We start from the raw sequence: 15,625 nt of genomic DNA, 5'->3' as shown, positions 1-15,625 counted from the left end.
TCCCACTTTCCTTAGTGGGAAATAGTGGGAAAGGAGCTCTAAATGAGACTTGACTTGAATGAAGCCAGCAGGGCCTAGCATCCAGATTGGTCTGCCAGCTCCGATTCTTGGAAATCCTTGCAAATATTCCCACCCACACATGGGAATAGCCTAGGAGAGGGAGACTACTGTATGGTGACACGGCCAGCCATGACACCTCCAACTCTCCTTCTTCCCAGAATACTTTGCTTTGAGGCTCCAGCTTCCTCCTCCTTTTGCCACTCAGCACCGGTCCCTCCTTGCTGTGGGAAAGTTATGAGAACCTAGGCTTTTTCACTCTGAGGGCCTCATGTTAGCCGTCGAGAACCGCGGTCTCATGGAAGGATAGCAGAGAGTCATGGCTGATTGCCTGCTGTCACGCAAACAATACCCATGGAAAGATCGTTCTGCTCGTGACCCTCAAGCCCTGCAGAACTTATGGCGGGCCTGTTTTCCTGGGGGATTAAACAGGCTTTATCCCCAGGCTTCAGCTGAAACAATATTTGTTCAAGGTTTTTCAAGGACAAAGGTAGCTGGAGAGCTTCACAGGTCTGCCTTCAGAGCAACCGCTCCAGTGTTTTTGCACATAAAAAGAACACACACACACCACTGTGCTGATTCAGCTCTAAAAGGGAGTTTGGCTTGATCTGGCGGCTGATTCTTTGCAAATCCACACAACTGCTGTTCCCACAATGGTGTGTATGAGGGGAGCTGCGGTGCAATTGGAAGAGGTCAACCTGCCCCTTCCTTCTGCTCAGTAGGGAAGAAGGGTCTGCATTTCTGCCACTGACTCCCGGGGAGGATGGGTGCTAGCAATTCCCATTCTTCCTTTTGTGCAGAGCGCGGGGGAGGAGATGTTTGACGGTCCACCACCGTCCTTCTCTCTCTTCACCCTCACGGGCGTCCTGGTATCCTCCCACCTTCAGTTTTCAGGGGAAACGCCTTATTGCTGGAGCAATGATGGCTTGGGAATTAGGCAAGCTGAGCTGTTTTCTGAGCAAGACAAAGGGTGAACGCGCTGGCACTGAATCCCCGTTACGCCAAAATCTTGGATTTCTCCACTTTTGCAGGAAGAGGTCCTCCACCAGTCCCCCAGGAGTGCAAAAGTGGTGTTCTGCCACCGTTGCCTTTAACGTTCAGGCACCGGAATTGGCGCAGAGCCCATAGGAACTTGATCCCTGAATGTGGGAGACAAAACACTTTTACCTTTACAAGGTGGCCTTTTCCGTCCCCCGAAAATACAAATCACCAAGTTGCAGGCAAAGTAAAAAGTGTTTATGAAGGGGGAGCCAATTCTTTATATAGGGTACAGAAACAAATGATACATGCATTTGGTATACGTGATACGCCAGAAAGCAACAAATCAAACAATGAAAGGCACTGTTGTGCAAAGGCTTTGTTTGGTTAGATGTGAGAAAAGACAGATACTCTTAAAATATGTTGCATCGTCTGCTTTCCCATCCAGTCTTGTTTCTTTAATGCTTGCAACATTCAAGGACTCCAAAAGGAAAACAGGGATTCCTGAACTTCAAAAGGAGGCATGGATGCCATGCTAAAACGCTAAAAGGCCAATATCACCTTTATTAAAAAGGTAATAATGAAGCCTAAAATTCCAGGTAACACCCCCTTTGTCTAGTTTACCAATTATTTTACAACCCCATCCTCATCCTGAAGGAGTGTGGCTGGCATGGAGCAACCAAATAAGACAACGAAGTACATAACACAACCTGAAATTAAATTAAATAACTAAGACAGACAACCCTGTCCAAATCCGCTGGGGGCCGAAGGCCAAAGGCCAGGTGGAACAATCCAGCTTTAACTTGGTTGCAGGATGTCACCAAGGTGGGGGCTGCAGGTACCACCAGCAGGGAGAGAGTTCCAGGAAGCGGGAGCAGCAGAGGCCTATTGTGTCACCCACACCCCATGAACCTCACAAGGAGGCGGCTGTCCCTAGATGACCAGATCTGTTCTGGCAAGGCTCTGAAAAGCTCTCCTAGGACCTCGGAGGACCTTGCTATAATCCGTGTGTCTCCTCATTTCTATACACCCATTCCTCGTTCAGTCACCGAAGTCTGTTCCAACAACCGGGTCGTGAAGCGAAATGGTTGCTAAGTGAACACACGACAGAGAGAGAGAGAGAGTGTACATTGTAGGGCAGTGTGCATTGTTATAATGCATATGAAATTTGGTGGTAAATGCGCCCATTGGTTGGTAAATGAATTTTTTATTACTGTAGTGTCTGTGAAGGGTCACTAACCGAGGTAGTTGCTAAATGAGGAGTATAGTCTGGTTCTTGTACAAACGATGAGACTATGATCAATACAGACTTTTGGCTGGTCTGGGGTGGCCGTAAGTCATAATATAATCTGCCAGTGAGGTTGGCAAGTAAGAGAGGGGGATGAAGAAGAATTTGACCTCTCGGCCTGCAGTGTAGCGGCTATGAGGGTAGGGAGAGATCAGGGCATGTTCCATACGGTCCGTAACCAGGTGGAGGTCTGTCTTCTGCCATTTATTGCCGACTAACGTTTGGTGAACTGTGGATAGAGGGAAAGAATAAGAACAAGTCAGCCCTCCTTGATTAGGCAAACCATCTGCTTGTCAGCATGAGAAACAGTCAACTGGCAGCCTGTGTTGGGATCCGCCCCTCAGCTGTAAAACAGCGTTGCGTCTCTCATGCCTTGACGGCCTTGTGCTGTATCCTCTCCTGTACCACAGCTGTGGCTACCTTCCAAAGAGATGAAGCTGTATTCTATATTACCGAGTTGGAAAACGTGACAGAAAATTGTTGTTCTAGGTGTCATCTTGCCAGTTTTAATATGCCTTTCTACATTAGGCTGTGCCAGTGATTGGCAATATCTTCACGTGCCACTGCATGATCTCGCACTTGGCGTTGGCACCTATCCTAAAAATAGTTATTCCCACTTAAAGTGTCTGAGATCAGCAAACCTTATGAGATTTCAGCCATCGCATTCCCATGATCTTACGTGAGAATGCCAAAATGTTGAGGGATTTCAGCATTCTGGCCTGAAACCCTCCGGTGTTTTATTTTTTTAGGTGGCAGAGGTATTAATTTGATGTTTGGAGGTGGAGCCTCTGCAGACTTGACAAAGCAGCAGCTGATAGTAAATTTCTGGTGTCTTGGGAGGTGTAACGATCACCCAAGAAAGCAAAAACAATTCAGGGAGTGGGTAAGTGGGATCTGCATATGAAGCTGAGGGCTATCTATGCTGGATCTGGTGTTTTAAAAAAAAAAGGCGTAAAAGGCTGGTTAAGTCCTCTGCAGGAAATCTTCAGACGCTATGGCGAAAAGTCATCTGTTAGGATGTTGACACCGGAAGCATTTTATATCGTAAAAACGGCATCAGTTTCCTGTAACTTACACCTAGGGAAGTTCAGTCTTGAGTGAATCTTGGGATCCCTGACCCTTTTCCCCATTTCTAAGTAGGGTGCAAGTACTTCACAATATCTGAAGGTTTCATTTGTATTTAATAACATAATTTTCAGAGGAAAAAAACAGAAAAAGTACACTCTATTCTGCTTCATCTGGAAGTTTCAGTGTAACATGCAAATTAGATTCGCGCATGCTATTACCGACACACACTTCCCAGTTTTTTTCTCCGATCAGACCTAACATTAACATGATACGTTTTGGCATATCTATAAGATCTGGATAGCCCACGTACAGGTATATAAACTTAAACCTAATTTAGTCATGTGGTAAAAATCTGTGCTGCTACTTTGCTGCCATTGAATTCTTTTGTTGAATGCTACGGTCTTCCAGTTGGAGAGAAACACATTTGCTGTCTACTTACTGTTATTTTTTAAACATCTCAGTACCATTTCTAGTCTAACTCTAAATCTGGGAGATCCTCTCATGGCTTAAAGCTGTGTCCTAGTTAGGATAACGCAAACCAGCTTTTTTTAGAACAGTAGCGGTAAACTTTAGTGTGACTGCAACAGCTGGAGCGGAGCAACGATCAATAAAATCCATCTACCACAATAAGAATTTTCATATTAAAATCAGTGTTTTAGAGGATGGGAAGGAAGGAGAGGAAGACGACGACCAGCGGCAAGGTGGATGGGCTCGTTACAGCAGCGATGGCTGCACTGTTGGGAGGCCTGAAGGGCCAAGGAAGAGACAGACTGCCGTGGAGAAACTCCATGTGGTTATTAAGGGTCGACAGTGACCTAATGGCACATAATCAGTCAATCGATTTTAAAGGACGTGTATATGTGCATATTACTAAATCCACACACAGACACGCACCCTTTGCTTTGAAAATGAAATAGGCTAGACGGGAATGAGACAATGTATAACCTTTCATTTATTGGTGCCTGCCTGGCATGGTGATGCCCTCCTCTGCTCCACTCTATTTCTTTGGTTACCAGCTAACAACGATGAGCCAGGGCTAGTGCTACTACAGTTGTAAGATGGAAAGCGCTTGAAGAAATAACCTAGTGCAATTAGGCTCAGCATATTAGCAATCACTGTCCACTAGTCAATTATGTAGAACAAAAACATTTCCACCTGATTGCTGGAACCATTCTGTTTTATCACGTTGCAAAGATAAGTCAATGTCCCAGAGGCGTTATCAAGTGTCACTGGGAAAAAATCAAGACTGTTAAAAGTGGTGCTGCGGATGGGAAAAGGCTTTGCCTTGAGGGATAATGGTAACGTACACCAGCACAGCGTGGAGTGCTTAGACTACCCATTAATTTAGCAGAATAAACTTTTATAATCAGGGATATGGTGAAGACCTTTACTTTGGGTGGTGGTGGTCCATCATCTCTCAAGAAAGAAATCATTCAGAAAATGGCACACTTTTTCTGGGGGTGGTCACCAACAGTTGGAAATGTTCTGACCTGTTTACTTGGTGAACCATGGGATGAATGGGTTGGAAGGTGCCTTGGAGATCGTGCGGTCCAACCCCCCTGGCTGGTGCAAGACTATTATTGTAGCAGCGGTCGTGTGATGCTCTTTGTTTGGAAAAACAAATTTCTTTGTTCCTCTCACTGGACATGGAGGATGCATCATAACAACCCCAAGCAGGGAGTGGTTTTCCCTAGCAGTCGCAGGCAGCTCTGTATGTAGCTGCGCGCACTTCTCAAGAGCGAACCTGCCCCCTCGAACTCCATGGGACTCTGCTTCTCAGCAGTGGTTTTGGCAGGGCTGAATCTAATATCAGAGCAGGACTCCAGAGCATCACAGACCAAGATGGCTGTCCCACTCTTTCTCTTGCCGCCCAGTTTTTCTCGCCTTGCATACCAGCCCACCAACTCCATATGCCCTCTTTCCGCCCTCAGAGCTCCTCAGCCTTTTTTCCACATAAAGGGGAATCTGCTCACACTTGGACTCGCATCTTGTTCTCAGGAGAAGAGTGCCTGCATCTGACAAAATGAATGGTAGTCCATGAAAGCTTGCGCTATGAGAAATAAGGTCTTGCAAGATTAATGTTTGCTGGCAATGTTAACTTTCTGGTTTACAAAATTTGAACTTACAGTTACTCCTGAATTCCTGGCCGTAGAGTTCTTTGATATCAGCTGGTACTTTGCTCCAGAAGGTGGTGAAGTACTCTGTTGCGCATTTATTAATTCCTGTTGAAAACATGCCTGGCTCGATGATGCTGACTTTGACCCCAAAAGGACGCAGTTCACGCCTACAAGGAAAATCAGCTCTTGAAAAAGTGGTGGTTCCCCACCCCCTGCCCAGAACTAGAATAATTCCTTGCTTCATCTGACTGGTTTTATACCCTTCATAAAATGTCCCCTCGATTGCATGGTGACTACATGGTGCTTCTGGTGACCCTGTTAACACATCTGTCTATGCAGTTTACCTGGCAACAATGTGGAAGTGGCTTGCCACTGCCTTATTCCAGGATATTTTTAACTCTTGGTCTAGCCCGGGGATTTCCTAGTTGCCCACCATCCACGTACTAAACAGGTCTGATCCCACTTAGTTTTTAGGAGATCAGCCAAAGTTGGCTTTTTGCTGCCACCTGCTGGGCTAAAGTCTGCAAGTCTTCAAGTTGAGTTCAATTCTTTGTGACTTCACAGTCACATTCAAGCAGTTTCTATACAGGCTAAAAGCAAAAATTGGTCTTGTGGCACCTTAAAGTCTAATAAAATTTTCATACAACTGAAAGCTACTGAGGTTTTTGAGATCAGTCAAGTCTGGGTAGGTGGGGGGTCAGAAATATCATCATCATCATCATCATCACCACCACCACCACCAAAATCAGAATTGGGAAAATTAAAAGTAAATCAGAGTGACATTTTTCTTTTTAGTTTCTGTTTAGTTTAGTTTACTTTAGTTCTTGTTTTACTGCTATTGGATAAGTATCAAAGTATACAATTATGTGGATTTCCATTAAATGAAGTGTGTTTTTTAAAAAAAGAAACCCAAAATGCTGGGGTGCAGGAATGTGAAAGGGAAGCCAAATCAAGGGTTGGCAGTGCTTCATTTTGAAAGTAAGGCACCTGGACGTAAACCTGGACAGAAAATGCTGGAATGCCCAAGCCAAAAAATAAAAAAAGACAGAGTTGAAACATGAGATGCCTAGCAGATGGTGATGATACGTATTCAACAAGCGCATTTTTAACTGAGATGAGAGGCTAGACGAGTTCTAGCCTCATCTCCTCTTTCCCGTGGTGGTAGCAGGCCTAGGAGAAACAGAATGAAATGATTATCCGTGGGAATGACTTGCCGGAGGCTGTCGGAGAAGGCTTCCAATGCAAATTTTGACGGGCTGTAGCCTCCTCCGCTGTAGGCAACCCTTCCAGCCAGGCTGCTGACATTGACCACTCTCCCTCTGGCTCTCCTGATGAGGGGCAGCAGGTGGAGTGTCACATCAACCACTCCCAGCAAGTTGACATCTAGCACCTTTGCAAAGTCATCCTTGGTCAGCCACTGGTTGGGGGCCAACGGGAAAGCGATGCCTGCATTGTTCACCAAGCCCCAGAGGCCTACGGAAAAAGACTGCAGTTTTTGAACTAGTCAAATCTAGAGGCATTGATTCTGCCCTGCCACCCTTCAAGGCAGAGCACGTTATCTCCACCACTTTTGAGTTGAGTTGCACTGCTTGGAAGTATCTGAGCAAGGCAACAGGATTTTCCTTGGTGCCACCTCATCAGCCCTGGTCTTCAACTATACTCAGTGACTGGGTGACACCCCCTGAGTGCTAAGTGGGCTGATGCCATCAACTCTATTTCTCTAAAGGCATGTCAGGTATGGCTGAAAAAATGTTGAACTTGCCTAGACTAGCTAATGCTGAATGATAGCTAATAAAGTGAAACACAATTGGAAGATGGAAGTATTGGTGACAGGAGGTTATGACAGGTAAATTTATTCAAAAATATTGTCCACAAAAGCATCATGGAACTTCATGATCAGAGATAATGCTTTTTCACATCCCAGATTTTGGGGAGAAATCCTAGGGAAGGATACTATCTTCTGCTTGTAGAATTCCAGTTGTTGGCTAGGTGGGCCAATAGTTTGGTCCAACTGGCCTCATGCAGAAAGAACCCCATTTAGACTCTACCTTTATCCCTTACTTGCTCCTCCACCCACTCAGTTGCTGCCGCAACACTCTCAGTGCTGGTGACATCCAGCAGGGTGGTTTTTAACCGGTCCGATGTGAGTTTCTCCAGCTGTTCTGCCCCTTCCGGAGTGAGACACGCGGCCAACACCCTCAGGCCCCGAGCATCCAGCTGCCTGGCCAGCTGGTTCCCAAAGCCAGTGTCACACCCCGTGATGAAGATGTATTTCTCCGTCAGGTTCTCCACCGTCTGTCTCTCTCGGTACCATCGCCGAAGGAAGTAAAGCCCCACCAGGGCAGCCAGGTAGAGCCACATAGCTGACACCTACCAAGAAAATGAAGTACAAGTCAGAAAAATCCTGTGTATTAATTCAATAGCTTTAGGAGTCTAAAAACGTCAGCCGCTGATTTGTATTGACAGTAATCTAATGAATGGAAGTATATATTGTGTTGCACCGTCTCAGCTTTTCATAAATAGTCTGATGAAGGGGAGCATAGCATTTCATGACACCACCTTTTCCATTGGTTGACAGCATTTACCATCAGGATACTCTTTTTAAAATTAATGTGATCACCATTTGTAATCTTCCCTGCCGGCTTCTGACAAGCAAAGTCAATGGGGAAGCTGGCAGGAGGATGCAAATGGCAACCGTGTGACTGTGAGCTGCTGCGACCGTGTGGAATTTGCGTAATGATGGCAACTGGAACTGCTGCAACTGCCATCATAGCTCACATGATGTCACGCTTTACGACCTTTCATTTAGTGATGGAGTTCCTGGTCCCAATCACTGTTGGTAAGCAAGGGCTTCCTGTTTTCAATTATATCTTTAGTCTAAAAGAGAAAAGAGAAGAATCTGGTGGAGAGCAGTGTTCAACTGAGTATATCTAACTGTATTTAAAATTAACCTCGGCATGTCTATCACAGACGAAAATGTTTTTATGTCTGTACCGCAAAGTCACTGAAGGAGTTGTAAGAGGGAGATGAGGTGCCAACACAGACTAGTGAATGTGTGGGTAACTGCTGCAGTGAAGGAAAAATGTGATCCACTTTTTTGTGATATGTGATAACGCTGGATGGAAGAGTATACTGCCCCCACTAATACCATCTTCACCTCCAAAATGAACGCCTTCTTTGTTTCCTGAATATTATGCTGGAGGAGCCTAATGACAATGTGGCCGAAGAAGGTGGATTGGATGCCACACCGTTTTAGGATCCCGTTGGTGCAGTGGTTGGGTACACTGGACAGTCTCAACCTGTTGTAGCTGCAACGGATCGGGTATGCCTCGCAGGGATTCCAGAGACATGGGCTACATCTAGTGGAAGGCTTGTCAAGTTACCAGCTTGGTTCCAAGACTGAGGAGCCTCATTCTTGTCCCCAGCACGGAGATGGCCTGCTTGCCTCGTGCAGAGGACGTCTCCTCACAATGGAGTCTCCATCCTGGAAACCCAGCCAAACGTTCTGATTCACCTGGAGGAGGAGCCTGAGGGAGACCGGTGACCCGCAGGGCTCCAATTGGCCCGCTGCGGGACGGCCCCTCCCACCCACTACGGGGCTCTGTGATTCTGTGCCATTTGTGCTCTGGATGCTGGAGAGAGCAGATCTTTGTCTGGCAACCAAAGTTTTCTGTTTTCTTTCTAAGTGACGCCACCCAACCCTAACTAACTAACTAACTAACTAACAAGGTTGTTAACTTCCACTGCCAGCTCCCAAGGATTTTCTCTTTGCTAACAAGAGGGGAGGCTTTCTAGAGAGGTGAAAAAAATAGGGAGGGGGGGATTCCACAGCACCAGCCCTGCCGTCATATGAGAAAAATTTCCCTAAAGAAAGATCTCCGCGCTTCTTTGGGTGTGTTCTGGCTGGATGTGCCTTCAATAAAACAATTAAAACAGTCACAATTACCCCAGAATAAAGGTCAATGTAATCACTTACATTTTATTTAATACCGCTGAAAACAGTCTTCTATCCTCCCTTCCTATCCCCTTGCTTTCCTACTTGAAGGAGAGGGAAATCCCACTGCTAATAAAATGAAACTCATGGTAACTATAGATTCATAATTTAAGCTTGATAAAATAAGCTTTACAATTAAATGATGTGCAATATTTCTTAATTCAGAATTCTACTCAGGCACACTTTTACCACACTGATGCGTATTAGCTGGCATATCCATAAGAACCAAATACTGTATACACTTTCTCATACGACCTGACTTTGCTCTTCTGCAAATAAAGTAGTTATACTATTTCTTAGTTATACTGTTACAAAGTTTGCATTAGTTTAGTCATTCTTATTTCATAAAACCCATTTTGTCAATATTCACACCTTATTTAAGTCACCTGTAATTCATCTATTAGATAGGACCCAAAATTTGGGTTTCTAATAATTTCCAAATCGCTCAAGCTCTACTGCATCCATTTTTTCCACACGAATTCTGCCTGTTTCCTTTTCAAAATGTGGACAAAAAGTTGCTTGGGCTTCTACAACTGACTTACTCCTAACGGCATAATCATTCAAAGCTTTTTTCTTTTACAAAGAGTCGTGGCTAAATGCAGTAATCTGGTGTAGTGGAGAGTGTGTGGCTTGAGGAGACTCAGCTTCTGGTCCACCTTTAACCACAGCAGCTCACTGGGTGACTTTGAGCCGGTCGTGCTCTCTCAGCCCAGCCTACCTCACAGGGCTGTTGTTGTGGGGGAAAACAGGACCAAGGGCTGTTATGTACCTTGTCTGGAGCTCCTGAGCAAAAGATTAGATTGAAACCTAAGGGGGGGGGGGGAGAAGATAGACTGTGAGGGTCTTTTGCTATCCAGGGACTGGACACACCACAGCATAGCAAATCTGTATAAAGTGCTTCATTGCAGCCCACACCTTCTCCAACGACTACAAGCTATTGCTCTTCACCCATCTAGGACTTGCAAGGTCCTTTATACTCAATCTTTTAGTACGCAGTTCAAAGAAGAGCCCCAAAGTCTATAAAGTAGCATACGACTTTTAAGGCTTTTTTTCACCTGGTCTCGTACTGGGTGAAATAAGTTGCTGCCTCGCTGTAGCTGTTCCTTCTTCGTTGCTGCGGAGCTCCCAAGCCAAGCTCCGGGCAGGAATCGCGGGAGGACACGCTGCCTAGCGTAGCCGCGGTCTCGAGGGCCGGCTTACGCTTCCCGCGCCTGCCTGCCTACGCCAGACGCCGCCCTTCCGCCCCTCCGGCTGCAGCCGCGCAGGCGGTCCCTTAGCGCTTGTTTGGTCGGGGGGGGGCGGGCGGCGGTGAGGCTGCCTCGAAGGCGCCGGGAGGCGGCTCGATTAGCCGGGCAGCTGGAATGCCGGCGGAGCGGTGGGGGGCTAAGTGAAACCTTTCCAGCCCGCTGCAAGCAAACGTGCGCCGTGATGGCCTTGGGGAAGGGGGTGCGGGTGGGGGGAGGAAGATCGCTGCCCGGCTGCAGCCGCTGTGGCCGAGCACAGAGAGCGCCCCCTGCTGCACTTCCTCCCACAGGCCTAGGAAATTAAGGTAAAGAAATCAGAAAGCAGCCAAAAGACAGAGAGGAAATATTATAAATATGCTAAGTCATGGGCTGGCTCCTCGCGCAAATCTGCGCTCGCAAGCGCAGGGTCCGTGACGCTGGGAGAATGAAGCCATGCAGCTTTCTTATTCAACGGGTGAACGGCAGCCTTGCTCAGGTAGCGCCTTGAATCACCCAATATCAAAACTATGTTCAGATAGTGGCTCCACACTGTAGGTTTGCGTGCATTTGGACTATAACCTGCTGTTTGCAGAAAAGCTCAAGGCCGCATATATTCCTGCTATTTTCCCCAAGTGGAAGTTGGCGAAGTTGGCGGGCCGTGAGAGAATAACTGGCCCAAAGCCACTCCATGAGCAGACTGAAACTCATCCAACTCCTTAACCCAGTGTTGTCCAAACTTGGCCACTTTAAGATGAGTGGACAGCATGGCTGGCTGGGGAATTCTGGGAGTTGAAGTCCACTCATCTTAAAGTGGCCAAGTTTGGACAACACTGCCTTAACCGATTCCCCATGCTCCAAGGCTAATCCTTTATCATGTTTGTTTCCTCTGTTTTTCTTTTGGTAATCTTTACACAATAAAACCTTGTTTTAAAAGACCAGTTGGTGGGGAGAGCGTCCATTACTCAGGAATGTCTGTTGAATCAGAGAGCAGTGCATCGTGGGAATTGTACAACATTTGCATACGGACATCATTACACAAATAACATAAATGGGCACAAATCGCACCATTGGTGAGAGCAGCATACGGTATTCTCCCAATTCCAAACCTGCCCGCTAGGCACCTAGCATGGCTTACCTCCCTCCTTAACCGGTTTTGTGAGGTAAGGAAAAAAAAAGTTGGATGAAGAGGTAGGAAAACGGGATGGATTTAAGGGGAAGATGTAGCTGTTTGGATCCCCATTGACTGCCTGAGGCCGGGGGACGGCACAGCAGAAGCCTCCTCTGGGAACGTCCTCAGCTTAATACAGTTTAACGCAGGGTTTTTCAGGCCTGGCACCGCAACTGCAACATGTGTGGACTTCAACTCCCAGAATTCCCCGGCCAGCAAGGCCACACATGTTGCAGTTGCGGTGTGTGAAGAACGCTGGTGTAACACTTTTCCCTTTTAGGCCCAGAGAGGCGGCAGCATTCATCTGACTTTGGGGAAAGGAGGACGGGATCTGTTTAGGACTCGGGATAGGAAACCACCAGGAAATCCCTAAGATGTAGGGCTAGCTTCGGAAAGTGAAAACATATTTCCAGAATTTAAACCATGAAAATCTTTTGAAAGTCACAAACATACTGTCCCCAAAGGAAGGGAAAGTTTCCCTTGTCTCTTTTGGGCGTTCTGGGGGCCAGAAATGATTGCCACTAGGCCAAGTGCAGTTCTTAGATTACTGTATATTTTTTGTGCGCCTGTAATGGGGAAAAGAATTAAAAACCTATACTTGTTCCCAATCACCCTAGAATTTGGAAGTTGTAACCTTCCTTCCCCCAGGAAAGTCTGTCGCGTTACATTTACCTTCAACTTTCCTTACAATTTTGTTCCTGGTACTCCGGCTCAAAAAATTAGACTGGGATGGAAGACTGGCGCTATCCCTTAAAGAGATACTTCAGTAACTATGGACAAACTTAGCATTATATAAAGACAGTAACAGAGATCCTTTTCAGTACATTCTTTAAAGGAAAACTGAAAAAAAACCCTTTTGATAAATGAGTCTCATGACTTTGGGGAAGAAATGGTGAACTGAAGACAGCTCTGCTTTTAGATGACCATGGGGGAATGAAGAACCAGTGAGTAGACCGGCTCTTCGAAATTCCTCTCTGGACAAGGGGAAGACCTGAGAACGCCCACAAGTGCTCCAGACACTTGTTGCTCACGAGGAAACCACGAGACAGCAGTCTCCGGCAGGTTTAGAGTTCTGGGAGACGAGGGAAAGTCATCTTTGCTCAAACATCTTTTTAATTCGAATGTTTAATGAAATTATTACTTAAAAATAGGATAAATGAGTCTCTTACCTCTTTTAGTTGTTTCACCTCCTGATATTGCAGAATCTCAACAGTTTTTGCTGAATTGCGATTCTGAAAGTTGGCCGCGGAAATGGTCGGTCTGCAGGAGCTGAGGGCCGGAATAATTTCTCAAGGTTTCAGATGGGTTGGTTGATAGGGCTCATTTAGGTTGAACCTGATACCATCATGTAGCTGGTCTTTTGAGTTCGGCTAAGAGAAAACAAAGGCTTCAAATCAGCATTGATGGGGAAGTCCATCCTTAGGTGGCTCATAATGTGAATCCTGCCTAATTCCCATGTGCTTGCGTTCTTAGGCTTTAAGTGAAGTGGAGAGAAGCGCCCAGTGCTTTCTCCAGAGGTTTGCCTCAGAAAGGCGCTAGAGTGGAATGGGCCAAAGGCCGTGGAGCAATGCCCTCGCCACACCGCTGGGGAAAACGCTGACTGGCTCCTGGGTAATCTTTGGTAGAAGTGCTAATTATTACAAGGGCATGCACCGGAGCAAAGGGCAGGTTGGGAAAGGGAGGAGGAGAAGAGAGAGGGGGCAGAGAGAAGAGAGACGACAGTATTTTTATGCAGCAGAGGTGTGAGTCTCACTGTGCAATCCTAAAGGCAATCCGGATGTTGAACGGGAGAACCAAACGGAAGGGAGGCCAGGGGTGGGGGTGAGGGGAGAGCTGGCACAGCTCAGGCAAGACCCAGGACCCGGGAGTGCCAAACAATGAGCCACGGCCAGGGAAGCAGACCAGCCGGCTGCCAGGATGCCTCTTATGTCCAAAGGGCCCTTGTGCAGCTGCTGCACCCCAGACCTGGAGAGGTGCCAGCGGTGGGCCCCCAAAAGCGCCCGCAAGAACTAGCGGGAAGAGCAGGCTGCAGCTTTCTGCGTTGCAGACAGAATCCCCTCAAGCACCAGGAAGGAAGGAAGGGCAGTCATGTGGCCCATCGAGACAGAGTTAGGTTTGAAACCCCACGAGGGAATGTGGACTGGGAGCCGATAAAGTGCCAGCTACACTTAGTCCCCGTTTAGCGGCTGCCTCGGTTAGCAACTGTGTGCACATATAACGGTAATAAACAGTAGTAAACAGAAGTGAAAAATGCGTTTTCGAAACAAATTGTTTGCACTTGACTGCAACACATGCCAGAGTGAGAGTAAGGCTGGCATAGCTTAACGAGAGAACTTTGTCCGAATGAGGCGGCAGCAACCAGCGACCTTTGCGGCCTCTCTCTCTTTCTTTCTCTCTCTCTCTCTCAGTCACATGGTTTGCTTGGCGACCATTTTGATTAGCAGCCATTTTGATTAGCGACCATTTCTCTGAAACAGAACATCGTCGCGAAACAAGGATATGTATTCTGTGTATAAAGGATGCTTGGTTTCAGCTGGGTCCCTACGGAAGGGGAAGAAGGCGCAACAGAGCTCCAAGAGAGGAGGGAAATTTGCAAGGTTCCCCGAGGAAGAGTTCTTGTACAGCCATTTGCAACTGGTCTTCAGAAAGCTCTCTGGCACTTGGAGGAGGAGGAGGAGGAAGAAGTTGCTGATGAAACTTATTTTTATGGATAAAAATAAAAATTTGGCATTAAGGGGGAGATGTTCAGTTTGCTGAACTATTTGGGTACCGAACGTAAATCAGAAGTTCAGTCCTGACGCTGTTTTCCTGGATGATACTTGCCAGTTCCTTTGGAAAAATTTGTATGGCGAGAATGATGAAGATGTTACATCTGCTTGGGATAATGCCAGAGGTTGGAGGAAAATCCTTGTGTGGCAGTCAACGTTGGTTCAGGGTTATGCACTTGAGAGCAGCTGGTGAGCTGAAAGAGAAGCGGGCAATATATGCCCCACAAAAGTTGAACTAGTGGTGCGTCATTGGCTGAAGAATTGGCTGAAGAAGTTGAACTAGTTGTGTGTCATCTTACACACAAGTAGCTCAACTTCTTCAGCCAATTCTTTCCACCCACCCAGTCAGAGTAAAGAGGAACCAGCGCCCCCCAAACCAACTTGGTTTGATAGTGAATGTCAAGCAGCTAAGAAACAACTGATCTCTAGCTTTAAGGGATATAAAAATGACCCTCTCTCCCATTCAATGCAGGATTTGCTGCTTCTCAAAAGGGATATAAACAGCTGCTGTGGGTAAAGAAGAGGCAGGCTCAGAGGGAGTCCTGGAATAAATTAATCTCTACTACTCGCTCTAAGAATTCAGCTTTATTCTGGAAATGTGTAACTACTCAATCTGCTTCCTCTAACATACAGATTTCATCTCTTATTCCAGCTTCAGCTTGGGAAGATCACCTCAGATCATCGTATACGCAGGAGGAACCACTTTATCCAAAGAGGGGATTAGAATATCAAGTTCACTTACTTCCCTGGTGGCCCCCAGTCTCAGGCTCCAAGAACATAAACCTGGTAAAACAGCTGAAATCGAATAAAGCTCCAGGATATGATCGAATCTCAGCGGAGGTCATTCGTAATAATCTAGACTGGTGGGCACCCATCCTGGCGTCCCTATTCACCTTTATTGTTAACTATACTAAGATCCCTGATTATTGGGGCCGAGCTCTGGTGATTCCAATCTCCAAAAAGG

The 15,625-nt window shown here is 46.5% G+C and overlaps 1 protein-coding gene across 5 annotated transcripts; it reads right to left on the bottom strand.

The window, feature by feature from the left end:
• Positions 1-1,253: 1,253 nt before the first annotated feature.
• LOC103062275 (retinol dehydrogenase 16-like) lies at positions 1,254-13,464 on the bottom strand. 5 transcript variants are annotated; one of them, XM_088138101.1, is made up of 6 exons: positions 10,558-10,956; positions 9,485-9,571; positions 7,557-7,878; positions 6,723-6,981; positions 5,518-5,675; positions 1,254-2,552 (listed from the first exon to the last, which is right to left on the bottom strand). In XM_088138101.1, exons 3-6 carry the CDS (start codon positions 7,867-7,869, stop codon positions 2,335-2,337), a joined length of 948 nt encoding a protein of 315 aa, XP_087994227.1. In that variant the 5' UTR covers positions 7,870-7,878; positions 9,485-9,571; positions 10,558-10,956; the 3' UTR covers positions 1,254-2,334. The 5 variants fall into 5 exon arrangements, with proteins under 5 accessions (XP_087994227.1, XP_087994229.1, XP_025032955.2 ...); XM_088138103.1 differs by having other exon boundaries at positions 10,570-10,956; XM_025177187.2 differs by lacking the exons at positions 9,485-9,571; positions 10,558-10,956 and adding an exon at positions 13,063-13,464.
• Between the last annotated feature and the right edge of the window lie 2,161 nt (positions 13,465-15,625).

This window comes from Python bivittatus, unplaced genomic scaffold (genome assembly GCF_059951505.1).
Source record: "Python bivittatus isolate LINGU-HERP-01145 unplaced genomic scaffold, Pbiv_v1 ctg000220_np1212, whole genome shotgun sequence".
NCBI lineage: Eukaryota > Metazoa > Chordata > Lepidosauria > Squamata > Pythonidae > Python > Python bivittatus.
Note: the sequence above shows the minus strand (reverse complement) of the source record. Positions and strands in the feature narration are given on the sequence as shown.